General features: G+C 35.7%; 1 protein-coding gene across 1 annotated transcript; it reads left to right on the top strand.

Annotated features, from left to right (window-relative positions):
- Positions 1–2,279: 2,279 nt before the first annotated feature.
- ZRSR2 (zinc finger CCCH-type, RNA binding motif and serine/arginine rich 2) lies at positions 2,280–26,777 on the top strand. The gene is made up of 11 exons (XM_044670349.1): positions 2,280–2,403; positions 2,661–2,740; positions 7,477–7,558; positions 9,902–10,010; positions 10,265–10,351; positions 13,285–13,323; positions 14,427–14,545; positions 18,671–18,884; positions 22,035–22,090; positions 23,146–23,255; positions 25,958–26,777. The coding sequence occupies exons 1-11, from the start codon at positions 2,363–2,365 to the stop codon at positions 26,422–26,424; spliced, it is 1,404 nt and encodes a 467-aa protein (XP_044526284.1). The 5' UTR covers positions 2,280–2,362; the 3' UTR covers positions 26,425–26,777.
- The last annotated feature ends 1,203 nt before the right edge of the window (positions 26,778–27,980 follow it).

Here is a 27,980-nt window from a genome sequence, read left to right as displayed (position 1 = left end):
TAAGGAAACTAAAGCAAGCAGGTGAAGTGACTTGCCCAGGATCACAAAGTTAGTATCTGAGGTCACATTTGAACTCAAGTCTTCCTGAATCCAGGGTCATCGCACCACCCAGATGCCTATGCATATGTCAGTATATAAAGAATACAAAATAAATACAATGTAAGTTTAATGCAAGGTAGTCAGTGAAAGGAGGCATTAGCATTTGGGTTGAATCAAGAAAGGCTTAATGTGGAAGGGGGTACTTGAGTTGCAGTTTGAAAGAAGAAATAGATTTCTATGAGGCTGAGGTGAAGAGCCCATTTCAGGGCTTTAGGAAGGCCAACAACAAAGGAATGTGCAAGGAACGAAGAGAAGGCCAGTTTGGCTGAACTGGAAAATAGTAGAAAGATTGTAATATATAGAGCCAGGAAAGATAGAGTGAGGTCTATGTGAAGGACTTTAAAAACCATATAAAGTTGTTATTTTATTCTAGGAATAATAGGAAGCCAGTAGAGCTTTTTAAGTAGGAAAGGAATATGGTCAGATGTGCTTAAAGAAAATCCTGTTGATGATGGACAGGAAGAAGCTTGAGGCAGGGACACCAATTAGATAATCTAGAATAGGGGAAGGGCCTGAACTAAGGCAGTGCTGAAGTCAGATGCTATAGAGATAGAAACAAGAAGAGTGAATATACATGATTTTCAGTCTTTATAGAACAAGAAATGTAGCTTACTAAAAGGAAAATGAGCCCCTAAAAAGTCGGTAATTGAAGTTCAGAAGATTCAGGCCATCTTCAGTAATTAATCACAGAATCTACCAGCAGGCTAAATAACAAAAAAGTTTCCTTTGTATTAACTTCTACTTAGATAACACTTTGTGGTTGCAAAATGATTGATCTATTATCACATTTGACTCTAATAGTTTTTAATGTAGATAGTGTATTTTTATTTCCATTTTACATTTGTAATCAAATAATTTGCTTAAGTTAAAGTCAAGACTCTTGCCCGGGTCTTCTGTCCTCCTATGCCTTTTCCCACTACAATATTACAACCACTGCATTTTAGAACATACAAAGATACATACACACCTATACAACTCCTGAACCCTGGCAGGTTGTAAGATCACTTATGTATAAGAAGCTAACAAAACTTCCTCATTCCTAAAGAGAATTGAACTAGATGGCCTCAGAGGCATCTTTCAGCTCTAGATCTTTAAGCCTATCTATGATTGTAAGAGAAAGAGATGAAGAATAGAGGATAAGGCATATGAATTCAAAGAAATGAGATATAGACTGACAAGTCCACATAACCACCGTCCTGTTTTGCTGTAACTTCCAGTACACAAAGATCTTAAGTGAGTTAAGGGAAAGGTAGGTTGGAATCAGAATGTGCAGGACTCCCAACACTAGTTCGTATTTTACATTAAAGGCAACTGAAGCCATTGAAGCTTGACATGGTCAGACCTGTGTTTTAGGAATATCAAATTTGAAAGCTAGGTTTGGATAGACTACTATAATAGTCCAGAAAAGAGGTAAGAAGAGAAGATTTAGGTGGGTCGTGATAGCATACAAGTACTTGAAAGGCTCTCTTGTGGAAGAGAGATTAGACTTTAACCAGGAGCAACCAGTAGAAGATATATAGAATCAAATGTATGTTTGATGTGGGGGCAAGACTGTATGGAAGCTATCCAAAAGCAGAATGGACTGTCTGGGGAGGTGGAGGGAGTCTTTAAAGCAAAAGCTTTTCAGGGGTGCTGTAGTGAGCTTCTTGGAAGGTCACGAATTTCCCCAGAGGGCTGATGTCTTTTCCAGCGCTGAAGTTCACTATGGCCCCATCTATATCACTCACGACGCCTGCATTTATTTGAGAGGTTTTTTTTTTTCTTTTTAAAGGATTCTTGGGGTTTTTCTCGTAGCCTCCTTTACTTAAGAGGAAGAGATCTTTAAGCCTCCCATGACACCTTTTCCCCAAGGTTAGGAAGACGCACGCTTACTGACAGTCCTCAGTCGAGGCAGAAGACAGAGGCAGGTTCCCAAGTTCACGACATTCACCTATTCGTGTGAGAAATTTGGCCAACAAAACGGACAGAGTAACGTTTCAACCTCTTCTTCTCTGTCAGTCTGCGCCTTCCGATTCAGGTCTAGGTCTTCTTTACCTTAGCTCTCCGTGAGTCAACTGCGCCTGCACCACGAGGGCGCATCCTACCCCACGCCCCCAACAAAGTACGGAGATTTCCGGAGTGAGGTAGCATTGGGGGAATTTGTCTTCCCCACCTCCTTGGGAGGTAATAGCGAATCCGCGCATGTCTTTCCCCGAGACCCCACCTCTTCCGGTTGACCTGGAGGGAAGTGAAGAGGTGTGTAGTAGGCGGTGGCATTCTCAAGATGGCTGCCCCCGCTGTTTTGCCGTTAATGGAGAAGCCGAGGTAAGCCGAGCTGTGTGACTCGAGAGAGCTCTTCCCTAGGGGCTGCAATGAACAGCTAGGAGGAAAAGGAGGACGGCCTCGTTGCCATTTCTGTCACTGGTCTCCCCTGGTACCGGGGTGGGGTGAGGGGCGCCTGAGGCCGGGGCTAGGATGAGGGTAACCAATAGCTAGATAAGTCACCGTCCCCAGAGGGTGGGAGCGGGAAATGAGACTCCGCAGCAGGGCCACTCGAGTGACCTAGCGTGTCTGCCTTCCAGCCACAAGAAGTACCGAGCTGCTCTGAAGAAAGAGAAACGCCGCAGACGGCGACAGGAACGGGCTCGGTTGAGAGATTCAGGTAATGGATATCTCGCCCTCAACTTTGGGGTGTTGGGTTTTTTTTTTTTCTTTTTCTGTAACAACCCCGATCCCGGCCGGGAGCGGGGACGGGGCATGGACATTGATCCTCCCCAAATCCTCCTCCGAGTATGCTTGGTTTATAGTTCCATGGACAATTAACAGCTACATCTTCAGTTCTCTCATTTCTCTGGTGGACTAAGATTGAGAGCTGGAAAGAATCTTTGGACGCTTTCTAGCCCTTCTCCCTCACTTAAAGATAAGAAAATGAAGGCTCCCAGAGCGGTTTGCAGCCTCCCAGGGGCGAGCCATGATTAACATTCTAAGCCCAGTGACTGTCACACAGAATACAGCATGATGTCAACGGATTAGCATCCACTGACAGCCAAAGAACAGGTGTTGCTTGAGCATTTACTATGTGAGTCTGACTCCTAGTCTCAAACTGGTACATAAGGGGAGGACAAGTCCTCACTGAGTGTGTTTGTGTATAATGGGTTCAATTTGTGCCCCATTCCAAGCAAGGATCACAATATAGAGTAAAGATTATAGGAATTATGCTTGGGTTTCCTTGGCTTCCAGCACTAACCATGCAGTCTACAACTAATTGTGGCCAAGTCATTTTGAACCCCCTGAGCTTGTTTCCTTGTTTGCAAAGTAGAGGTGATGACATGCACTAATGTACCTCATGGGGTCAATGTGAGGAAAAGTGTAAACTCTACAGCAAATTTTTATTATATGATAATTATGTGTTAATTACTATATAATAGAATAATTATATAAATAACAATTTTAATAATAATTGCCATTGAAGTAAGCAGTAATTATTGTGAATTTATAATTTTTGACAATTGAAGATGCTGAATGGAGGTCAGTGACTTGCCCAGAGTTAAGCGTTAACAAGATTCAGAAACAGTGTCAACTGACTTTAATTTTTGAGGGTACAGAATGAAGTACAAGAGGTTGATGATTTTCCTGATGGAAGATTTAGCAAGAGTAAGATAGATAGAGCAGGTGATATTATCCCTTTATGATCTTTGAAGATACTGAATGAAGCACAAGAGGCTGGTGAACTTCCTAAGATAACAAAGATAGCAGAGAAAATTCTAAAATAGAGGTTTCCTGAATCCCAACTCTAGGTTTATTAAAGCACAGCTGTTTCTCATTTCCTAATCCTTTGGAATTGTTCAGATCCTTGGGGCAACTGGACAGACAAACAGAAAACTACTTTGATTAGGTTAGACTTCGTGAATAATTATTATGACCCAGTGTGGTTTTACATTCTCGTTGCTGTGCCAGGCTCATAGTTGACATATGATTCATAGTTGATTATATGATTATAATGGTCAAAAACTGGGTAGTCATTTAGAATCTATGGGTAGCATATAAACTTTATGCCAATCATTTACCAATCCAAAGTTTTACCAGCTTCGCCAAAGAAAAAAGTTGAATGTTCTGAATTTTGTCTCCTCTACTTTCACCTACCCAACTAAGGTTATCCTTATTTTTTTTTTAAGTTACTATCTTAACAGGAGATACTTAGGATCGGGAATTACAGGTAGCTGTATAAAAGTTTTGGACATACAGAAAAAAGCTTTAAAGGGTTTTAATGTTAAAAATTCTTCTTTTAAAAAATTACTAATCAAGAGATTGCAGTTGTTTTCTCTTTCACTTGGTTAAGTTTTTAAAATTACCTTGTTTGGGGGCAGCTAGGTAGATAGAGAACTAGGCCCTGAGATGGGAGGTCCTGGATTCAAATCTGGCCTCAGATACTTCCTAACTTTGTGACCCTGAGCAAATCACTTAACCCTCATTGCCTACCCTTTACTGCTCTTTTGCCTTAGAACAAATACAGAGTATTGATTCTAAAATGGAAGGTAAAGGTTAAAAAAAAATCACATCCCTTAGCTAAAAGAAGAAATATCAATAGGCAATTTGTGCTGGGGGTAAAAAAAAATCATAATTTCCTCTTAATGTGTATTCAGTGAACAAACAATACTTGACCTTTTTAAAGAAATGAGGAACTTAAGCATTCTTTCTGAATATTTTGATTTTTTGATGACTTAGAAATTTAAAACAAATTAGAAATTCTTGGAGCATAAGAAAAATACAAGGCATCATGACATAACCTAAAACTGTAACATTAGACTGTTCTTAAAGATATTTCTCAAGGAACATCCTTTGGTGTTCTGCATATTGGATCATAGATTTAGATCTAGAATTTGGATTTAAAGCTGGAAGGGATCTAATAGATCATCTAAAGCAGTGATGGTGAACCTATGGCATGGGTGCCAAAGATGGCATGTAGAGGACTGGAGCCATTCCCTTCCCCCTCTCCACATTCACTAAGGACATTCCTCATTTCACCTGCCTCTCTGCCCAGCAGCCTAATAGGAGCACTTCCTCTCTCCCCTGTGTTGGGCAAGGGGGAGGGGCACTAGATTTGGGGGGCCATGGGGGGTAGGACCTGACACCCGATCTCTAAAAGGTTCAAGATCACTGATCTAGAACAACTCTTATTTTACAAAAGCCTCAAGCCAACAGAATTTTAAGCAATTTGCCTCAGTTATTCAGGCTTTGTTAAGGGTTAAACCCAGATCCTTTGTTTCTAAATCCATTGCTCTTTCCTTGACTTTTTTGATACTGCCTAACATTTAAACTAGTCTTAAGTGGAACAAAGATAAGTATCCCATTATAAATGTGTAAAATTGCTGGTGAGTCTTATTTCACTTTTTTTTTTTAATTTTACTGTGATTTCTGAATGCCTTTGTCTTTTTCTTGTTTTCATCCCCCCCCCCCCCCCTTTAGGCTTCTACGTTCCCTTGTGATTTGTATTTGTTTCAGGCTGGATTTCTCACACCTGATTATCTGGCCCCAGTATATTTCTGGTCCCTACAATTCTTTTCAGACAGACTCCTCTTTCATGGCTCTTAGAGTATCAGAGCTCTTCTGTGTGTCCAGGTGTTTCATCCAGTACAGGCCAAACTCTCTGAACTTCTTTTCTAAAGTCCAGACTTTGTGGAATTATCTTGACACCCCACCGATTAAAAAAAAATTCTCTAAGTGTCCTCTGGGTTCAATATGGTTAGGCTCCTCTGTTCTTCTGCTCCCTGGGACCCTGAATAATTCTGCTTTTCTTTGACAAGTCTAGTAGCTCTTCTCCATTTATTAGCAATTATCTTTTAATAATTAACTATTTAATACAATTGTTTATTATTATTGATCCAGATCTATAATTTCATTGATGTAGGGAATTATAAATGAGAAAACACCAAAGCAGATCAGCAACTCATTTGTAATTTAAACTCTTAAAGAATTTGTATGAAACACAGTGTTAAGTGACATGCACAAGACCATGTGTCTAATAGGGGTATTTTAAATCAGGACTTCCTTTCACTATGCTTCTGAGAGAGAGCCAGACAGACAGACCAACCAACTGGCCTTACCTTCTGTCTTAGAATCAATCCTGTATTTGGAGCAATAATAAGGGTTAGGCAGTGATTTAGCTAGAAGGTGTCTGATGTCAGATTGGAACCTAGGATCACCTGTTTCTAGGCCTGACTCTTAATCCTCTGAGTCACCTACTTGCCCCCTACTCCAGTATATTTTTAAGGCATTAATTTGATGTAGTGCGTACACTACATTCCCCAGAATTCCTTTCCTCTCTACCTCATGTTTTGTTTATAAGTTGGCTGTAATCCTCCTTGGGGGTCTCTTCTCTCGAGATAGCAGCTGGGTTAGCTCCCTCTTTACTCTAACTTTTTATTTTCCTTTACTTCAAGTTATTAATAAATCTTATTAAATATAATACTTAGAGATAGTGTATATTAATTTTTAAGCTTACAGTAGGATAGAATGGGTTTAAATAATACTTCTGATTCTTAGTAGGTGTGTGAATGTTGACAAGTTACATGATTTCTTGGAACTTCAGGTGACTCTTTTAAGATTCTAATCCAAGAGTTTGACTTATAAGACTTAGTTACCTTTGGCATCATTTGAGGGAATTTCTATATCTGGATTTCCCACATCACTGAAGTCATGCATACTTATCGAATTCAGCTCTTAGGGAACCATCAAAATAAAAATGCTCAAGAAAAATGTGATGCTGTTTATTTCAATCTACCACTAGCTCTAAAGCTTCTCTAAAATTAAATGAATGTTCTCCATGATGAATTGTACAGGGTCATAGGATCTTAAGCTTAGAGCTTAAAAGGACATCAGAGGCCATCTAATTCAACCTCATTTTGCAAACGAGGAAACTGGATCCCAAAGAGGTTAAGTGACTTGCCTTATCATTGGTAAATGTCATCGACAATAAATAATTTTCAAACTAGTCTTGCTTACAACAGGAAATTATAAAATAACCTTTTCTTCCATAACAAAGAATAAACATTTGTGTCTTAAAGTAAAAAAATAATGAGATAGTCCCTTCTAAAACTTGAAGGTTTTTCATTCCTGTCAACTTAATCAAAATAATTTATACTCTCATTGTTTTAAAATATGATTTCTGAAATTGTGTTTAGGATTGTAGGTCATTGATTAATTTTTACAATGTTGTGAACTTTTCATTTTTGAATTCATGAATAGGAGGAATAAAATTCTTGTTAGAAGTTCTTTTAAAAACTTTTATTATGCCTTTCATCATGATTTATAACTAAACACTTTTCTTTTTGCATACATAAAATTCTAAAGAAAGTTGTAGAACACCAAGGCAATTAAGTAAAATATTCATTTTTTCAGGACTGTCACAGAAAGATGAAGAAGAAGAAGAATCTATTGTTGAACAAATGGAAGAAGAGGAAAAACAGTTAGAAGCTGAAAGGTTAGTAGTGATATGATGAAATATATTAAATAGAAACATTAATGCTTGTAAGCATAAATGTTGTAGGATAGTACTAACATCTTCTGTAATGTATGTGTCAGCTTCTTTGCTGGTAGTTATACTTCGGGGCAGAATATAATAATTTAGAAATTGGAACATCAAGCCTGTGTTATTTTGGAAATTGATCAAGGGGTCCTTCAAAATTCCAGTGGGAATATTCCATTCTTGAAAGGTACTCTGAAGGCTTCAAGAGTAGGATTTGAGGAGGGTTGAAGGGAGGAGGAGCTTACATTCTACCATATTAGAATTACATAAATAACTTGGAATATCTGAAAGGGGGATGTACTTGGCAATAGGGGAACCAGGATAGGATTCTTGTAAGAAGGAAAGCTTTGAGTGAACTTTGAAGAAAGCCATGGAGATAAAGAGAAAGAAATGAAGGGGCAAGGATAGGTGGATATCCATTGAATGCAAAGGCATAGAAATGGATGATGGAATGTCTTGCTTAAGGAACCACTAGTAGGCTATTGTTTGTAGGAAGAGATCAGGTTGTGAAGGACTTTAAAGCAAAATAACTTCATTTTATTCAGATGGTAATAGGGAGCTTCAGAAGCTTATTCAGTAAGGTTGGTGATGTGGTCAGACTTAGTGGGGGGAAAAAATCCTTAGCAGCTAAATAGAAGAGACTTGAGTGAGAGAAACCAGGTAAAAGAGAAGTCCAGGTAAAGGTAATTAGCACCTGCACTCTGTGTGACCATAGAGGAGGGAATATATAAGAGAAATACATTTTGGCAGTGCATTGCTTAGTTAGCCAGTACATATTAAGAGCCTATGTACTAGGTACTACTAAGTGTGAGGATTGGATGTGTCAGGTGAATATAAGAATAGATTGAAGGAGATAACAGCAAAGTTGCAGGTGGCGGGAAGGTGATTGTAATTTAGCAGTACTAGGAAAGTTCAGAAGGGAGCTCTTAGGGGGAAATAATGAGTTCTGTTTTGGATGTGTTGAACTTCAAGATGTCTATGGAATGTCCAGTTTGAAATGTGTTGATTGAAGCATTTGGAGATGCAAGGCTCCTTCACCCACTTTCTTATATTAAAACCTTGATACCTTTGCTGTTATTTTCCCTAGTTCTCACAACTAGTTACCAAGTTCTTTTGATTCTTCCCCTAATAGCTCTCATATCTAAACCTCTTTATTCCCATAGCTACCACTGTAGTATTATTGTCTTTCGTTATTCATTCTGTACCCAGAATAATATCTGGTACATAGTAAGTGCTTAACAAATGCTTATTGATAATAGCCTGATTTGTAATATTTAGAAATTAGATATTATATAGATATATATTTTAAGGTGTGGTCTCCAGGAATCAGTAATTCAGATTGATTCCATAATTAAAATAGACCCAAGTCAGGACATTTTTATGGTAGTTTATTTACAATTAGGAAGGTAAAAGGTAGAGAAACTTCTACTAACATGGCTTTATTTAAAATATTTTTCCTCATAATAACAGCCTTTATCAATTTTAATCGTTACAGATTGTAGCCTCCAAACTGCCTTAATATTATCCATTTCTGGGGGCAGCTAGGTGGCCCAGAGATGGGAGGTCCTGGGTTTAAATCCAGCCTCAGACACTTCCTGGCTGTGTGACCATGGGCAGGTCACTTAACCCCCATTGCCTAGCCCTTACCATCAATACATAATATTGATTCCAAGATGGAAGGTAAGGGTTTAAACATATATATATATATATATATATTAATTATCCATTTCTCCTAATCTAATCCATCCTTCATAATTCTGCCAGATTAATTTTCCTTATGCATGTCTATATCAGTGGTTTCTTACTGCCTATTGAGTTAAGTTGAAACTCCTTAATTAGGTATTCAGATTATAAGCTGCTTTTATTATCCTCTTTACTCAGCCTTACTTTATACAACATGACATCCCCAGTATATTCTGGCTTTCGCCATTTCTTAGGTCTGGAATATCTTATCCAATAAATGGAATGTTTTCCTATCTTGAACTCTTACCCTCACATATCTAAATTTAAATTTTTTCTTCTTCCATTAAATAGTTCCTAATTTCTCTAATATGCAATTGAACTTTCCTCTAAGACCACATAAAGTAAATATACATATTTTTTTGTATTGTAAACTTTTGTCTACATGGCACATTTCTATGCTACACAATTATTTCCATAAGAGCAGGGAGTATCTTATCTAAATCTTTAGCACCTAGCACAGTGATGTTGGTCCTTTAAAGTGATGTATGAAGCCATATTCAAATATGTGTCTGGATTGACAGTTTGCTTTTTATGAGTATTTGATTATTTCTGTAGGCAAAAGTTACATGAGGAGTGGTTGCTGAGGGAACAGAAGGCTCAAGAAGAATTTAAACTTAAGAAGGAAAAGGAAGAGGCAGCAAAAAGGCGTCAAGAAGAAGAAGAGGTGCAGTACTAATCAAACCCAAATTTGCCACCTGGTGTTTACTCATAATTTTTTAAGAATGAAATACATTTTGAAATAAGAAATGATATTCTAAATTCTTGATAGCCATTGAAACATTTTTAACTTGGTTTATGCTTACTTAACCTGTTTATTTACGTTTTTACTGTTATGTGCATTGGCTTAAGTGCTTTGTTTTTGGAGGGTGATTCTAAAAAAGCTTACCTTCCCCCCCTGCCTTTTTTTTTCTTTTAAAGAGAAAGATCAAAGAAGAATGGGAAGAACAGCAAAGGAAAGAGAAACAAGAAGAAGAACAGAGACAACAGGAGAAGAGAGACAGAGAGGTGATTCCTGTCCTAGGAGGATAAACGCACTGCGTATCCTCTTTTAGTGTCAGATGGAATGGATAATGGGCATAAAGAATAAGCTTTAGAAGTAAAATTCAGAATATTATTTAAACTTTAAAAGAAATCTGGAGGTGTAATTTGTATGTAAAAGTGGAAGTTCACTATTTTGCTAATCTTTAGGCCGGTTAAGATAGTTGAAACCAACTTAGTACTGGTACTTCAGGAACTCTTGATGCTGAATTATGCTCTGTAGCAGGGGTCGGCAATGTATGGCTCTCGAGCCATATCTGGCTCTTTTGAGGGCCAGATATAGCTCTTTCTGCAGGAGCCATAAAGTCAATTTTTTTTCAGGCGCTGTTACAGGAGCACGCACTGTGAGCACTGTATGGCTCTCACAAAATTACATTTTAAAAAATGTGGTGTTTATGGCTCTCACGGCCAAAAGGGTTGCCGAACCCTGCTCTGTAGCAGAGTGGTATAGTGACGTTCTAATAAACTAACTTTTCAAGAATTAATATATTCTTATAGAATTTTATTTCACAGCAGATTTGATAGTTTACATGACAGAAAGTGTGTATATATATGTGTGTGTGTGTGTGTATCTGCATATCTGCACATGTATAGATGCACATGGATTAGATGAGTTGTTAGGATAATTTGGGGAACTTTTTTTGAGGAAGGAGTGTCAGATTTAGATTTACTTAACAATTCAGGCTATTAGGAACTAATTCTAGCTATTGTCTAATTTCTTTTCATGTGAGAAATTTGGTATGTGTTGGATTGTACCTTTTTTTTTTAACTTTTGACTTGGATATCTTGCTGCTGCTCCTTAACCGTGTATTTATTCAAAAGATGTCACAGCTGATCTTTCCTTGACTGGTTCATCAGGATGTATCTTTTCTATAAATTATTGAGTGGGAACAAGATAGAATTGGGTGGTCATTGGTCTTGAATGGGATTAAGTAAAAATGGTGAGGTTGAAAATTCTTGGGGTTTTGAGCCCATTCGCATCTTCCATTAGATCATCTGGGTAATTTACAATGACTGCATTAAATACTCACATTCCCTAGTTGTAGGGCTTAGAGTAAGGGATAGCGTGGAACATTTCCTTTTTATAAAAGGGATCCTTAAGAATGTAAACTTAGAAGAACAAGTATGAATAATAATTGTAGTAATTACAGATTGATGGTAAAAAGTAGCCTGTGAGTATAAAATGTACAAGTGGTACCTATAATAAAATGAATACCACAATCCATGCATTTCTTTGTTTGATAATGATACCTTGTGTATTAGAATTCACTAGTCAAGACTTCAGCAAATATTGCTATGTAAAAAGCAAGTTTAAGTTTATTGTTCATTAAAAACTATTATATATTATTGCAAGGGCAGCTAGGTTGCACAGATGATAGAGCACCAGCTTGAAATAAGAATGACATCTTTGTAAGTTCAGCTATGGCCTTAGACACTTAGCTCTGTGACCATGGATAAGTCACATAACCTTGTTTGCCTCAGTTCTTCATCTGTAAAATGAGCTGGAAAAGGAAAAGACAAACCACTCCAGTATCTTTGCCATGAAAATTGCAAAAATAGGTGCACGAAGAATCTGAAAATGACTGAACAACAAATTGCACTTTTTATGTGGTCCTTATCAAGACCCTGTCTTAAAATTGTAAGGGGCAAAGATACTTGATCAATTCAAAGTGTACCACTGACTTTCCATATGTAACAGTGGGAAATGGATTTTGCAGCATAAAATGCCCCAAGCAGTATTTGATAGGTCCCCAGGCTATAGACATGTAAGAGACTTTACATTATCTTTGTGAGCACCCTTCTTTTACAGATGAAGAAACTAGGACTGAGAGAGATGAAGTGATATAGTTCAGGTCACAGTAAGTAACAGAACCAAGCCCTTTGATTCGAAAAGATGCTTCTTCTCTTTTCTTGCATTGCTTCAGGAATATGAGCAGAACTACTTATGCCGAACTTCTAGTTGTGTCCTTAGGATAGAGTTAGGGTACATAAGATTTTACTACAAACCAAAGGAAATGGTCAAACTAATAAAAGGAAGTGTTCGTTTAAAACAAACATTAAGGACTTACTATTCGTGAGACTTTGTGGAAGGTTCTAGGAGAATTATAAGGCTGATAATAGTAAGAGTGAATAGGAACAGGGCAGGAAAAGTAGTGGCCAAAATAATATGTCAATGTGCAGTATATGAGAAACAAACCATAATAAAGCCAGGTCCTTCCAAAAAAAAAAAAAAAAAAAAACAACAAGAAAAGGAAAAGTGAGCTTTTGGGAATGTTAAGGTTCCAAAATTATCGGATAATTAGGCTTTTTATTAAGTATTTTTATTAAATGTTAATATTTCATACTTCACTTGAAAACATTAGAAGAAATTTCTTGCACAGGTCCCTTGCACATACCTTAGGAGGTTATGTTAACTAGAAGCTTGCACAGTACGTGTAAAGTTTGGTTTGTCTAGTGAAAATGAAAGTTTTCCCACCATTAATGTCAATTATTAGTGTTAGAATTATAGATTATATCCTTCAGAAGTTCGAGTTAAATTTCTTGTTGCTTTTAAAAATTTTTTTGCGGTGTTCATTATAATTTTTTTTTTTAAGAAATTAGTTAGTACCTACTTATGGGAAGATATGCAAGTTTCTACTTCTCCAGACACTTATAAATTTTTATTAAGAATAACTTAAAATGTTTGTTATTATTTGTTGCCATTTGGATGAAAATATTCTCAGCTGTATCCTTTAACAGTTTTTAGGGGATCTTTGCAGTAGAAAGCTAATAACAGGATGAAGCATTTTTAATGTATAAAGTCAGAAAATGTTTCAAATGAGGTTCTTAACCAGAGAAACCAGATGCGAGTTACCTGACTTCAAGGTTTTCACTTAGTCCTATGTTTGCACCATTTATAGGAAGCTGTGCAGAAGATGCTGGATCAGGCTGAAAGTCAGGTATTTTTCATTCATTTTGTTTAGAATTGAGAATCAGTTATTGGTGATTGGGCGGGGTGGGATGTTGTGGTTTTTTTGTGTGTTTTTATAAAACCCTTACCTTCCGTCTTAGTATCAGTATTAGGTATTGGTTATAAGGCAGAAGAGTAGTAAGGGTTAGGCAATGTGGGTTAAGTGACTTGCCCAGGATCACACAGCTAGGAAGTGTTTGAGGTCAAATTTGAACCCAGAACCTCTCATCTCTGCGCCTGACTCTCAGTTCACTGAGCCTCCCAGCTGCCCCCTATTGTGGTGTTTTTATAAGAATCCAGATGCTTCTCCTTTATCTTTGCTAAGCCAATTAATTTGCTTGTGAAGGCACTTGTTTCCCCCTTTTTATATGCCCAAAGGATATTTAATAATAAGAAAATATAATTGGTGCCAAAAATTCAGTCTTTGAACTTTGCAAAAGGGAAGTGAAATTATGAGAAATTGGTTTGATCTGGGGACTGTGGAAAAGGTCTTGCATAGCAGTGAGACCTTGATTGTTTTTATTTGTGCTGCTTAGTTGTATTTGCATTTTGAGAATATTAAAAACCAATGTGGATTACTTTAGTTTCAAAGTTACTTGGGTTAAAGAAAGATATGACTCCTCCATCCTTTTCAAATAATTAGTGATCTGATTTAATTTCAGAGGACGTCCTTCTATCTTAATTGAATCTCTATAACATGAATGGTGTTTGAGAATTACTGTAACCAAAACTCTCATCATCCTCCAGCTATTTTGGTGTTAAGGCTTTCCAAATCAGTTAGTCTGCTTTTCAAATTTTATATATATGTCAATGAAATATTAAAAGATGATTCTAATAGAGATAATCTTTTAAAGAGAGTGAAATGAGGAAGCTTATGCTAGGTTTTGGTATTTGGGCAATAGGGAAAGGACTTGAAGCTAAAAAAGAAATGGCCTCTTTCTAAGGGGAAAAAAAAGTTATATACTTTTATAAATATATTTAGCTGAGAATTTAATGATTTAATCCTTACAAAAAATACTTTGAAGGCATCTTTTGAAAGAGTACCTCCTCAATGGTATTATACATATGATAAACTTGTATTGTTTTATACAGCTGGAAAATGGTGTCACGTGGCATAATCCAGAACCACCAGTGGATTTAAGAGCGACAGAGAAAGATCAAGCTAATTGTCCATTCTACATTAAGACAGGATCTTGCCGATTTGGAGATAGGTAATGTTTAAATGCATTAAGGAAAAGGATATTTTACATATATTTGAGAATTTTGAATGTGTACTACAATCAACTCATGTTCATTTTGTACCTTTCAACCCTGCTCTCAAACTAATGCTGTGATGGCCTTTCCCCAGTTGTTTTCTGGGAAGGCTCCTTCCCTGTAGTTCTTGCAGTTTTCTTTTGATTATTTCTTACAGATTTTTTTTTTTTTGCATAAAACAGTCTTTTCCCCATTTTCTTGCTGGTACAAATTTCAGTAATTAATATTGAAAAATATGTTGTTGGGCTGTCATCAAAGTGAACATAAAAAAGATTCCAAATTCATACATTCATTTTTGGGTAGTACAATTTCAGCTGCATTCTTTCATGTTTCTGTCTTCAGGACTTTAGACATTGGTGATTAATTGAGAGTTTATCGATCTAGCGCTATAGTGAAGTAATAGGACTTGCTGAGATCACACAGTTGGTAGTAGCCTCAGTCTATGCAGCATGTTTGAGTTAATACTTGTCTTTCTTTTGATAAATTAATATTGTTCATCTCTAAAACATAAGTACTTCATAGTGTCTATTTGCCCATTCTAGGGTATAAAAACTATATGTTATTCTTTTCCCAAAAGAAGACAGAAGCATAAATTTATTAAAATTGCATTAATCCTAAAAAGATCATGCAGCTGTATTCATGTACATGTTAATTTATCTATATATCTGTGCCACTAAGATAGTCACAACATTCTTTTCCCTATGTTTTATTAATGCTCTTTTTTTATATCATTACTTGCTAACGACTCTTCTCCATCCTCAACCTGCCTTACAAGTAAAAATATTGGCTGCCTCTCATTCTACAACCTTAACTGTCAACTACAACAACAGTCAACTGTCTCTGTTAAGGGCTGTAGTTCAAAATTAGTTTTTTGAAGTCACCTTTGGTAATTGCATTCAGAATTCTCAAGTACTTGGGAGTTGCTTTTTTGATGTTATTGTGACGGTTGTTTAAATTATTATTTTGTACAAGTAAATGGAAGCAAAACATTTTTTATACATCTTTTCAAGTTTCAGTTCTTCATATTTGTTGTATTTTATGGCACAGTAATATTCCATTACATTCATATACTGCAGTTTATTCAGCACTTCCCTAATCAGCAGGCATCCACTTTGCTTGCTGTTCTTTAGTACTACAAAAAACTGCAATAAATATTTTGTATATATGAGCTCCTCTCTTTAAAAGACAAGGGATCTTCTCTTGAAGCAGTTGTCTTTTTTTTTTAAAAAAAACTCATTTTTCAAAGTATTTTTTTTTCCCCATTTAAAATTTCTTGCTATGGAGTAATGCAAAACAAGTAATTTTTCAACAATGGAAACACTATGATATGTATTAAGGGATAGATCTATCATTTATTTTCCTTTTTTACTTTCCTACATTTTGATTGTGGAGCCTTTTCTAATTGTAGTAGTAGGATTGAGGAGCCAGAACTATGCAGTAAACTTAAAACCATAGTGATAGAAGGAACTCTTAGATGGCAAAGTATGATGGACAACATGAATCTGTGTTCCTATTAAGTCACATGCCCATGTAGTTTTTTTTATCTATAGTACTTTGAACATTAAAAAAATATGAAAACTTTTGTGATTTAGTTACTTTAATTATTTTGTGCTAGTTGGACCTTCTAAATGTTCAAATGTTTCCCTACGTTACAGAATTCTGGCTCTTAGAAGTGGATGAGAATTCTAGAAATTATTTTATCTAACTGGTGCAAGCAGTTGTGATGTGGTTAGAAGTAAAATACTAGAAGGTCTTGCAGCATTTTTTTTCATCGTTAGTTTCTCAAGCAGAAAATTTTTTAAAGCACAGCAAACTTAACCTTCCAAAAGCTACCACCTCCTAACCCTATTTGTATTTTTTTTAGGTAGTGCCAGAGATCTTTCATACATTTTTTGTAAGATAAAAAGCACTGACTCATGGATAGCCTTTCCAACATAAATAACCAGTGGTCAAAATTTTGAACTTTGTGTTTTCTGCTGATGTTAATAAGCACTTGGGGGTAGGGGATTATATTTACAAAACCTTTGAATACTACTGCTGCCAGTTGGATGGAGCTATTTCACTTGACACTTGAAAAGCTTTCTGGAAAACTTTAAATAATAATTGAGGCACTGGGAATTTACACTTCTCCATGTAATTGAAATCAGTGGGAAAATAACATATTTTTGTTTTGCAATTGACTTTTTGTGATACTCTTAATTTTCAGTAATTATAAAATCCATCAATTCCTAAGATTTTTGTCATTTTTAAAATATTTGTCATGTACATTGCAATTTTAATTTTTTATTGTTCACTCTTAACCAAAAGACTCATTTTAACTAGAAAAACCTCCATTAACTGGTGTCCTTAATAATTGCAATTTTCTTTTCTATACTCTTAACATTAGTAATTTGGTAAAAAGATGAATTGCCTTGAATATTTACTGAAGACTGTACAATTTCAGCCCAATCTTCTATATGGTACAATAATCACAAGTTAAATTATATTCGGTGTATATGATGTATACATATGTGATATACATTATACAACATCTGTATTATGTATATTATGTGTGTATTGTACAATAATCTTTATGTATAATAATGTGTTTATATAATGTTAATATACATGTATTATAGACATCTGTATATGTACACTGGCACATTTAGAGTGATTTTCAAAATTCTTTTTTAATGTAGGTTTTAGTGATACCTTTTGATTATATATCACAGTCACACCATCCACTCTTAAAAATTGAAGCCTCTCTTATATCGGCAACAATAAAAAGTTAGGTAAAAAAACACTGGAAACAATGACAGTATAATCAACATTCTTCCCTAGTAGTTTTCCACTTCTATGCTGTGGGAAGGAAGCTATATATATTTTTGGGGGGGGGGGGTTCTGTACTTTCATTGGTTTTTCAATTCTTTCTTTAGCTACTTGTCAGTAATATTTTAATTTACATTGTTATAGTCATTGTGTATCTTTTTCATTAAGTTCGTTTCTGTATCAATTGGTGCATGTCTTTTCATGTTTCTTTGAATTCCTCATATTTGTCTTTTCCTACTGCACAATATTATTCTATTATATTCCTATATCAGCTCATTGAACCATTTCTGTATCATAGAATCATAGACTGAGAGTGGGAAGGGTCCTTTGTGTCTACCCAGACCAACCTCTCGACTTCACAAATGGGAAACAGTGGCTCACAGAGCTGAAGTAACAGGCCCAAGTTTGCACAACTAATAAGCATAGTCTGGATTTGAATACAGGTCCTCTAACTCCATTTTCAACATCTCATGTCCTCTGAATCAGTAGGCATATACTTTGTTTCCATTTTTTTTTTCCACTAAAAATTCTGTCACTATTCAAAAATATTTTCTTAACTTTTAGTTAAGCAGATATTTAAGTTACTTAGACATTTCTAGTAACTATTTCTTGGTATCATAATTTGCTCAGTAACCTCTGTGCTTTCCCAATAATAATAGCTCACATTTATATAATGCTTTAAGATTTACAAAGCGTTTTCCCAAGCTCTTACCTTCCTCTTAACAATCCCCAATTTTCTTTTTAATGTTTGCTTTCCTTGTGATAGATCATACCTTCTCAACCATATCCCTTTAAATAAAATTTCCATTTTGTCCTTAACTGTGTTCTGTTGGTCTTCCACTTTACCAGGAGGTAGCTGAGTCATTCATGGTCTGGGAGGAACATATCTCTACAGAGCTTGCTTACCTGCTAAAAGCTATCATATGTTCCAATTGTTCATAGTTATTTATGGCTTTGACAGAAGTTGAGGTCTGCATCTTACTCTTAATAGAATTTTTTTTTAATTTTTATTTTTTATTTTAAACCCTTAACTTCTGTGTATTGACTTATAGGTGGAAGAGTGGTAAGGGTAGGCAATGGGGGTCAAGGGACTTGCCTAGGGTCACACAGCTGGGAAGTGTCTGAGGCCGGATTTGAACCTAGGACCTCCTGTCTCTAGGCATCTTAATAGAATTTGAATCATTAATTGAAACTACAGTTCATTTAATTTAAAATAGGATTGTTGTGTGTTATTTTTAAATACATTTCAATTTTTCCCCCCCTTTTGTATATAGGTGTTCACGTAAGCACAATTACCCAACATCTAGTCAAACTCTCCTTATTAGAAGTATGTTTATAACATTTGGAATGGAACAATGCAGAAGAGATGACTATGATACAGATGCAAGTCTGGAGTACAGTGAGGAGGAAACCTATCAGCAATTTTTAGATTTCTATGAAGATGTACTCCCAGAATTCAAGAATGTGGGGAAAGTTATTCAGTTCAAGGTAGGACTTGGTGTAAAGAGGATGGTAATAGTTTATAAATTTAAATTTACAATCATTTATTAGTTAACTGCAGTTCAATTTAGATGGAAATTGTTAGTTCAGATAGCAAACTAGTCCAGTTTGTCTGGAATTTAGAATATGTGGAATAATTAAAATGTGTAGTGAGGTTGAAAAAATGAAATGGGGAGAGCAGCAAATAATTTGGCTTTTGTCTTATCTAAATGGCAGTGAGTAACCACTGAGGGTTTTTGATCAGGGAGGGACATGGTTAGATTTGTGCCTTTTGAAGATTATTTCATTAGCTGGGTGATAACTGGATTGGGATGAGGAGGGACCAGAAGCAGCTAGACCATTTAGGAAGCTCTTAAAACTAAGGCCCTGAATTAGAATTGTAAAGTGTAAACTGAGAGAAAGGGGACACCTGGGAAAGATGTTGTGGAGATGGAAGTGATAGGGCTTAGCAACTGGATTAGATATGGAGAAAGAAAAGTAAAGTCAAGGGTGAATTCCTTAGGTTTCAAACCTGAATAGTGATGCGGTTGACTCTAAAAATAGAGAAGTTTGGGCTCACAAGAATTTGATTTTGGTATGATTCATCTTAGGAAATTGGGACAGAGAGAAAGGAGGAAAAGAACCAGGAAGCAGTGGCATAATGAAAAGTCAATAGAAAAAATGAGTTAGAGGAAGAGATGTTTGATGGTATCAGAACATGTAGAAAAATCAAAGGGAGGGGAAGACTAAGAAAAAATCTCCCAACTGAGAAATTACACAATTATTTGGCTCAGGATGTGGCAGAGAACTGGAAACTGGGTAGACCAGTCTTTGTCACTACACAGCAGTGAAAGGAAGGAGAGGGAACTGGTGATGGTTTCATAGAATCCCAGAATCACTTGATGGCTTTTAATGTGTAGTGAGTTCTGATAAACATATTCATATGCTCAGAGATGGAAGAAGATAACAAAGCAGTCATAGATGGGATGAGCTCTGGGCAAGTTCAAGAATGTGTCTTTGAAAAAAGGACAGCCAAGCTAGAGAGGGGAAATAATGAGGTTTCAGTGAGATGGCTCACATTTTCTTAATCAATGTCATAGGTGAGAAGATGGTGAGGGGTTGGGAAGTAGACTATGTAGACTTGAAGTCTGTGATGATCTGCTTGGCGTTGTAATTATCAAATCAGCAGTCTGGAAGAATCAGGGCCTGTGAGGCAAGAGCCAGAGAGCCTAGGGAAGACGAAGCTGAATAAGGCCCAGACAGAGTTGGAAGAACAAGCAATGAATAGAGAGGGATTTGGGAGTTTGAGCTCATGGAAATGAAAAGAGTTGTCAGTGCCCTCTGACTCCTTTTAGTCTTAGCTAAAATCCCATTTCTTACAAGAAACTTTTTGCAACCCATTGTAATTCCAGTGCCACCTTCTTATTATCTATTTATCCTGAATATTTTTTGTAGTTGTATATTTGTTTGCATGTTGCTTTCCCCATTTGTGGGGAAAAGTTTGTGAGCTCCTCAAGGGTAGTCTTTGGGCTATTTTTTTTTATATGTATATTTGGTGATTAACACAGTGCCAGACACATAATAGGCACTTATTAAATGTTGATTGAGGGATTAAAAAAAATAGCTGTCAGTAATGATGAATTCTAGAACAAGGACAGGGCAACAGAACTCTTAAAAAAAAGAGTGTTGACCTGGAGGCCAGTGAATGATAGCAGCAAGCATCTGGGTAGAGTAACAAGGTAAGGAGAGATAATGGTCTGAGTGAGATGAGAATGCTGAGAGAAGTAGCAAATGAAAGAGATTTTCAACTCAGATGTTGATAGCAAATCAAAAGTATTAAGAACGTAGGAGGTATAGTCATGGAACAGAAAAATACTAGTTAATTGGAATACTAAATCAAGCAATGTGATAGAGGGGGAAAAAGTAGTTATAGTAGGTAAAGCACTTGAAAAAGGTGGCTGATGTTTAGCTCTCAGAATAGTACAGAACAGCACTGGGTGTTGAGGGGAGAGCAAGAATTTCTACCTCATCTAAGTAAGCATTTGCAAAATCTTCATTAGAACCATAATCCGTGTATATTTTGAGAATAATTTTCCTTTAATTAATCAGATATTTTGAATATGTTAATTTTATTTAAAATTACTGGTCTCATTAATTTTTAAGAAAATACTCTTAAGAAAAAAAATTTTTTTACACCCAATGCTTTCACTTATCCTAATGCTGCAGTTGAATTCTAACATAGTTCCCTTCTTTATGTTTCAGTTCCTTTTAATTCTAACCAAAGAAATATATTTAAACTATTAGGACAGGATTTCTCCCCTCTGTTGTCAGGGATAATGGAAGTAGGAGGAAGTTGAGCAAAAATTAAGTTGAAGTTCTGTTAAAATTTTTCTTTGCTGCTAGTTGAAATGGAAGCAGAATTCCAAAAGATCCAGGATTGAGTACTTATCATTAACTTGTCAGAGGCAACTGGATGCTCTGTATTTTGGCCTGATTTTCAGTTTCCATTGAATTCCTTTCTCCCTTGACACATTTTTTACTTTTGTTGTACTCTCTCAAGTACAAGTTGTAGTTATCATATAAACAACTTCCAATAATGCCAGAAGCCTTTAAAAGATATTTTTAATCTTCAAAGAACCAGTTAGTAGTGCTATTTCTTTAATGATCTAAGATAAATACTTTTTGTAACTTTCTTGGGCTGATAACATTTTTGAAGTGTTACTCTACTACCTAAATAAATAAGATTGTATTATGTGGATTTGAGGTAGCTTTGAGGGGTAGGAAGAGGAAAAAACAATATTGAAAAAAAAAGTATACACAGTTCTTCACAAAACTTGGCATGCTATTATTAATTATATCAAATTCATCACCTGAATTGAAAAAATTCTGAACCTGGAACAAAAAGGATGACATAAATGAACAGCTCAGTAGAATATAAACTATTTATGGGCAACTTTCACTTTCTTTGTGATTGCCCTGCACATAGTAGGAACTCAGAAAATCTTTACTGAAGAGAGTATTTTAAAATCATGACAATCTTTGGGATGCCCTCCTATCCACATTGCATTTGTTTTGATGATGTTGCTGATCATTTTCCATTTTGGCCATATTAGCCCCTTTTTGTATTTTCTAGTCATAAAATATTTCTTTTTTTCGTAGGTCAGCTGCAACTTTGAACCTCATCTTAGAGGAAATGTATATGTGCAGTATCAGTCGTAAGTATGCTTGCTTTGGGCTTGTAAGAGTATAGGCCTACTTTGCTTGAGTTGAGATTTTGCCACCAAATGATAAAATACAATTTTTTCAGATCATCTAATATATTGATGGTAGGTATAAGAAATAAATTTAACATGCCAGAGAATTCATTATGTAAAACATTTAATGTTTATTTTCCAAGATAGCAATTAACTACCTAGAACTCTGCTATGCTATTGCACTATATGAAAGGCATTAAGCTTGTACTTAAAAATAGTCTTGTTGGAATTTTTTAACATAAGTCACATATTGATGCTTCTGAAAAGTATTCTAATCTTTCAAAACTAAATTTTCTTTTAGTGTCTCTCTTGGGCAACAGAGAAGACAAAATCATAGATTAGCTCCATTATATTAATTATACCAATTAGAGACAATGTGAGAAAGTGAAAAGAGCATTAAATCTAGAATTAATCTACCCAAGTTTAACTTCTACCCATAGGATTTTGGACAAGTTGAGTTAGCATTACTGAACCTCATTTGTAAAATGGAGATAATGCTCTTTGTCCTCCCCACCTAGTATAGTTGTGAGGATAAAATGTTGTACAAATATAAGTAATATTGTTATTAATGTTATGTTATGATATTTTAGTGAAGAAGCTTGGTCCTAGATCAACTTCCTTGCCACAGGAGTTGTAGAAAAAAGCATTGTTTTGGTGCAGCTTTTAGGTTGATAAGTAAGGATGTTCTGCTGCATTATTACCTACCTGCAGATATGTCAGAGCCTAGTAAAATATGTGTCATCTGTCACCACCACTTGGCTTTGCTTGGGACCTTTTGGTGACTCAGAGTTAAAACGGAGGGCAGGATGTAAGTAGACAAAAGGCTTCAGATTTTTATTTTTTTTAAATGTATAGGTTTTAAGAAATAGACTTTTTAAGGAATGATACAAATCTGTAGTGAGAAAAACACCATCCAGTGGATAATAGAAATAATGAACCAAGTTAAATCAGTTATTCCTATTGTTAATTCATAATGAAGTTAATCCACGAAATTCTGTTTCTAATTTTATTTAAAGGGAGGAAGAATGTCAAGCAGCATTCTCTCTATTCAATGGACGATGGTATGCAGGAAGACAGCTTCAGTGTGAATTCTCACCAGTAACACGGTGGAAAATGGCTATTTGTGGTAACGTAGATTATTATAGTTTGAAAAGAAACTGTTGAGCTACCTGGGTTCCTAGCTCTAGAGTTGGAAAAAGGACCTCAGGGGTCACTGAATTCATATTCTTCAACTTAAAAGATAAGGAAATTGAGTCCTAGAGGAACTGAGGTAACAGAAATAAAAGAGGCTGCAAAATCAAAATTTGAATCCAGTATTCTTTCCACTTTACTAAGGAAACTGTAACAAAACTAAAGGCTTGCCTTTTTATATGCAAAACATAATAATAATAATTAGTATTATCAATAATAATAATGGATTGTTAATGGGATAAGGAACTTAAGGATCAAAGGCTGGTGATTCTCATGGTTTTTGGTCGCTTGAGAATTATAAAGGATCCTCCAAAAAGCTCTTATTTATATTACATAGCTATCTAGATTTACTATATTAGAAATAAAAACATCTAGTATTATGAAAATAGTTTTGACTTTAAGGGTCCACTGAGTCTCTGGGATCCCTAAACCCTCAAGTTTTTAACTATTAGAGGTGGGAGACCAAGCCTTAGGATAACCTGCCCTAACTGACAGGGTGAACAGTGCCCATAGAATCAGATTCTACATGTTATTATTAGGTTAGACAAGTTAGGCTTTCCCCATCATTTCCCTAAATAGTTTAACAAAGCTTTTGAAAAGAACTCAGACATTTCTTGTCCCTCTCAAGTGAGGAATATCAGATGAACTATTATTGTTTTAAATATATTGCATAAAGTATATGTGTAGTCTTTTGCTATAACTTCATGTTAATTCCTTTTTTAATGGGGAATAATTGCTTTCTACTGTATCTCTAAGTGGAGATCTAACCTAGAAGAAACTGTTATCAAGTTACAAACCTTCTTACCTGATTAAGTGCCACTCATTTCTACAAAAACTTCAAAACCACAGATTTTGTTGAAAGGAAATGGGATTGACTTACCAAAGAAGTTATATTAAGAGCATTAGTTTTATCTGTTTCAAGTGTCTTTTATGTAGAGGTAGTATTCAAAATACCAAAAGAATTAGAGATGGAATAAAAATGTAAGATTATAATCTGGTATCATATTGTAATTCATTGGTTCACATCATCATTTATGCATATTATATTTAGATATGCATATTTATGCATACAGTAATTAGTCCTGAGGCCCTACAAGTTCTTGAAATGCCTTCTTTTAAATTCTATTAGAATGATTTTAGTCTTTTTACTGTATTCCAATTCTTTGAAAATTATTTAGTTTGATAATCCAGATGCTGAAGTAACAATAAATCTCATTTGTTTACCATCATAAACAAGAATAACACATGCTCCTTTAGTTTTTATTCTAGGTATTTACCATCTGACAATGACATGCAGTCAAGACGATCTTTAAATCCAGCCTCAGACACTAGCTTTGTGACTCTGGGCAAGTCACTTAACCCGTTTGCCTTAATTCAATGGGCACAGAAATAATACTAGCATCTTTGCCAATAAAAACCCATTGTCATACTGTGGTCCATTGGGTCACAAAGAGTAAGATGCTACTGAACAGCAAATCTTCCTTTTCCCTTCCACATATTTACCTCTTGTTCAGAAGTGTGGGCTACTAGCCATCCATACCTAGCCCTATATAAATATTGTGCCCAAGTACTTTTATTGTACAGATGTCCTTAACTCCAGTTCTTTCAGGACTGCCTCTCAGTATTTTGTCCTTCATGATTATAAATTTATGTATGAACAACTTCTAGCAGCTGCTCTTAAGCAGTTCTGTTATGTAAATGTTTGTTGAATTGAGTGAAATCTACCTCTCAAATTAGAATGGGTTAGATGGTGCTTTTAAGAAGTTACAGTATCTTATGCTTTTTTTTTTTCCCCCAAACGGCTTTTCTTGGCAAGAATTGCCTAAAAACTCAGTCTTCTTGAAACCATGCACAAATCCTTCACCTAGTTAGCCTCCAATTCAGTATTCTTAATTCCACTGTCATTTGACTTTTAAGATACTGCTTCGTATCTGGGCACACCCGTCTTCTTCCACTTTGCCAGGAACTACCATTGTATAACACTTTCATCTCTTTGTGCCATAGAAGCTACACAGGCTCTTATGATTGTATAGTCAATATCTTTGCTACAGAGAAAGAACTTGCCTGTGGGCATAGACCTGTGCAGTGATGGGCAAACTTTTTAATTTAAAGAGGGGGCCAAAGGAAAGGAAATGCTCATCTGTCAGTCTGTTTCTAAGGCAACTCTTTCGAAGTTTCATTGTATTGTATCCTACTCCTTGTATTCGTCAGATTAGGAATAATGTTGTAGGGCCAGATTTCAGGGGGCTGCATCTGACCCACGGGCTGTAGTTTGCCCATCACTGTTCTAGTGCATGGTAGGACTGGCTAGGACTAGAAAACAAGCTTTCTGATCCTTATTCTTTTAGTGTGCCTTTTACTTTGCCATGAAGATTTAAACTTTCTGAGGATCCCAAAATTTAACAAATAATTTAAATGTCATTCACTATTTTTTTATTGCATATTTGTTGTAGCCAATTGTTTGATTACTCCCACGGTGAAATAACCACTAATTGTGTTGTGGATTGTTTTTGTTACTTTTACCCAAAATTATAGTAGGGGGGATAAAAGTCATTAGCACACATAAAATAAAAATTTTCTAGGCAAAAGCAAATTATGTGAGGTATCTATTGACTACTTTTTCATTATTTGTTATAGGTTTATTTGGAAGACAAAAGTGTCCAAGAGGGAAGCACTGTAATTTTCTTCATGTATTTAGAAATCCCAACAATGAATTTTGGGAAGCTAATAGAGACATACACATGTCTCCTGATTGGGCAAATACATCATTTGGTAAAAGCTCAGAAAGGAGAGATAGGACAAGTTACCATGAAGAATATTACAGCAGATCAAGAAGGAGGCGAAGTCCCAGTCCAGATCATTCTTATAAAAGAAATGGGGAATCTGAGAGGAAGAAAAGTAATCATCACAGGAGTAAGAAAAAGTCCCATAAACATTCCTCCAAAAGTCACGAGAGGAGACGTTCACGAAGTAGAGGAAGAAAGAGGGATCGGAGCCGAAGAAGCCGGAGCCAAAGTAGAAGCCGAAGAAGCCAAAGCAAAAGTACATCTAGGTCTAGGAGTCGGGACAGGAAGAGGTCAACCAGCAGAGACAGAAATACTTAAATTGCAAAAATACATTTTTTTCATACTGAGACATGTTGATCTCAAAAATGTATCTTTTAGGACTGGTGGTTACTTTTCTCAATTTTAACCAACTTTTCAAATCCTGTATTATAAATTTCCTGTATTATAAATGCAATTCAAAAGGTAGTTTTTGTACCAATTTAAAGTCTAATACAACACTCGCACTTTGGGGGAAAAAAGACACCTCCCTCTCCCCAACTCTTGGGTAGACTGAAGTTGAATCACTTTCACTGAATATTCATGTTTATAGCAGTACCAATAACATAAATGTCCTAATAGATTGGACAAAAAGGAAAAAGGATAAAATTGAGAAAGGGAAACACAAATTTTGTTTTTGCCTTAACACTGTAGCGTGCATAAGCTTTAAATGGAAATGCTGCTCCTAATTTTCTTATTAGGAAAAGCTTTTCCCTTGCAAAATATGCAGCTTTTTTCCTATTAATAACTTTCAAGGTGGAAGGTAGCTAGGAAATTTGACTAACTAGAACAAGACATAAAATGTTTTTATATGAAACAAAGTAGAGGAAATGGAGAAATGGGTTACTTTATTTTAAAAGTCGAGTTTCTAAGAATGATACAAAGTATGGGATGGAAGAGTTTTTAACTTACCTTCTATGAAAGGAACCTAAATGGTGGACCATGTTGCTTAATTGGTCTTCTGGCAATCTTCCAAAACAGTTTTGTTGACTTAATGAAAATGCTCTTAAATTGTTTTTGCCATAAAACTATTTTGTAATTGACTTTCAATGATGAATATTGTATGCATATGACCACTTTCCCCCAAATGAGTGTACATACAAGATTAAATAATGTGAAACTTGTAATTTTGTCTTAACATTCCAGTAAAAAAAAAATAGTCATTTGATTTGGGAGTGTTAACAAATGGCTTTGGTGATATTAATCTGATAGTATGAAATATTAATGGATATTTTGTTTCTCTCCCTTCAGGAACAAACATGAAGTTATACTTTAAAAGATTTCTTCATTATTCAAAATCTTTTACAAGTCTTTTTTGTCATTTGTCTTTTCCTTGATTAAAATTTCTTCAAGGAAAACTGAGTCTTGCCCGAGGTGCCAACCAAGACTGATGAATTTGATAATAGCCATTTGCTTTTCAGACATCCTAGCCCACTTATTAATTGGACAGAATGGAAATGTCACTTGTATCCTCACTTCATGGATCTGTGATTTCTATTGATACAGTCTGTAAACCCTTTTACATTTTGAGTAGAGTCTTCATAAGCTGCTTCTCAGAACTTGGCCTCCCTTAAAGAAGGCACGGTGCTTATCAAGGTCTCTCCAGTGTAGTAGAAACTGTTCTGCTGGCATGGCCTTCAAGAACCCTGAGAGCCCACATGTAAGGATTGTGGTATTTTTCCAACATGGTAAAACTACTCATTTAAAGTAAAGATTATCTAGAAGTACAACTGTTAGTGGTTTGACTCATTTCATATGTGAGTGGGACATAAATGAATCTCTGGTTATCATCATCTCTGGCTTTTTTCAATACAGTAGAAGAAATGAACAAAAAGCTA

Source organism: Gracilinanus agilis, chromosome 3, assembly GCF_016433145.1.
Source record: "Gracilinanus agilis isolate LMUSP501 chromosome 3, AgileGrace, whole genome shotgun sequence".
Classification (NCBI taxonomy): Eukaryota; Metazoa; Chordata; class Mammalia; order Didelphimorphia; family Didelphidae; genus Gracilinanus; species Gracilinanus agilis.
The sequence above is the reverse complement of the archived record's forward strand: the minus strand, read 5'-3'. Positions and strand labels throughout refer to the sequence as shown.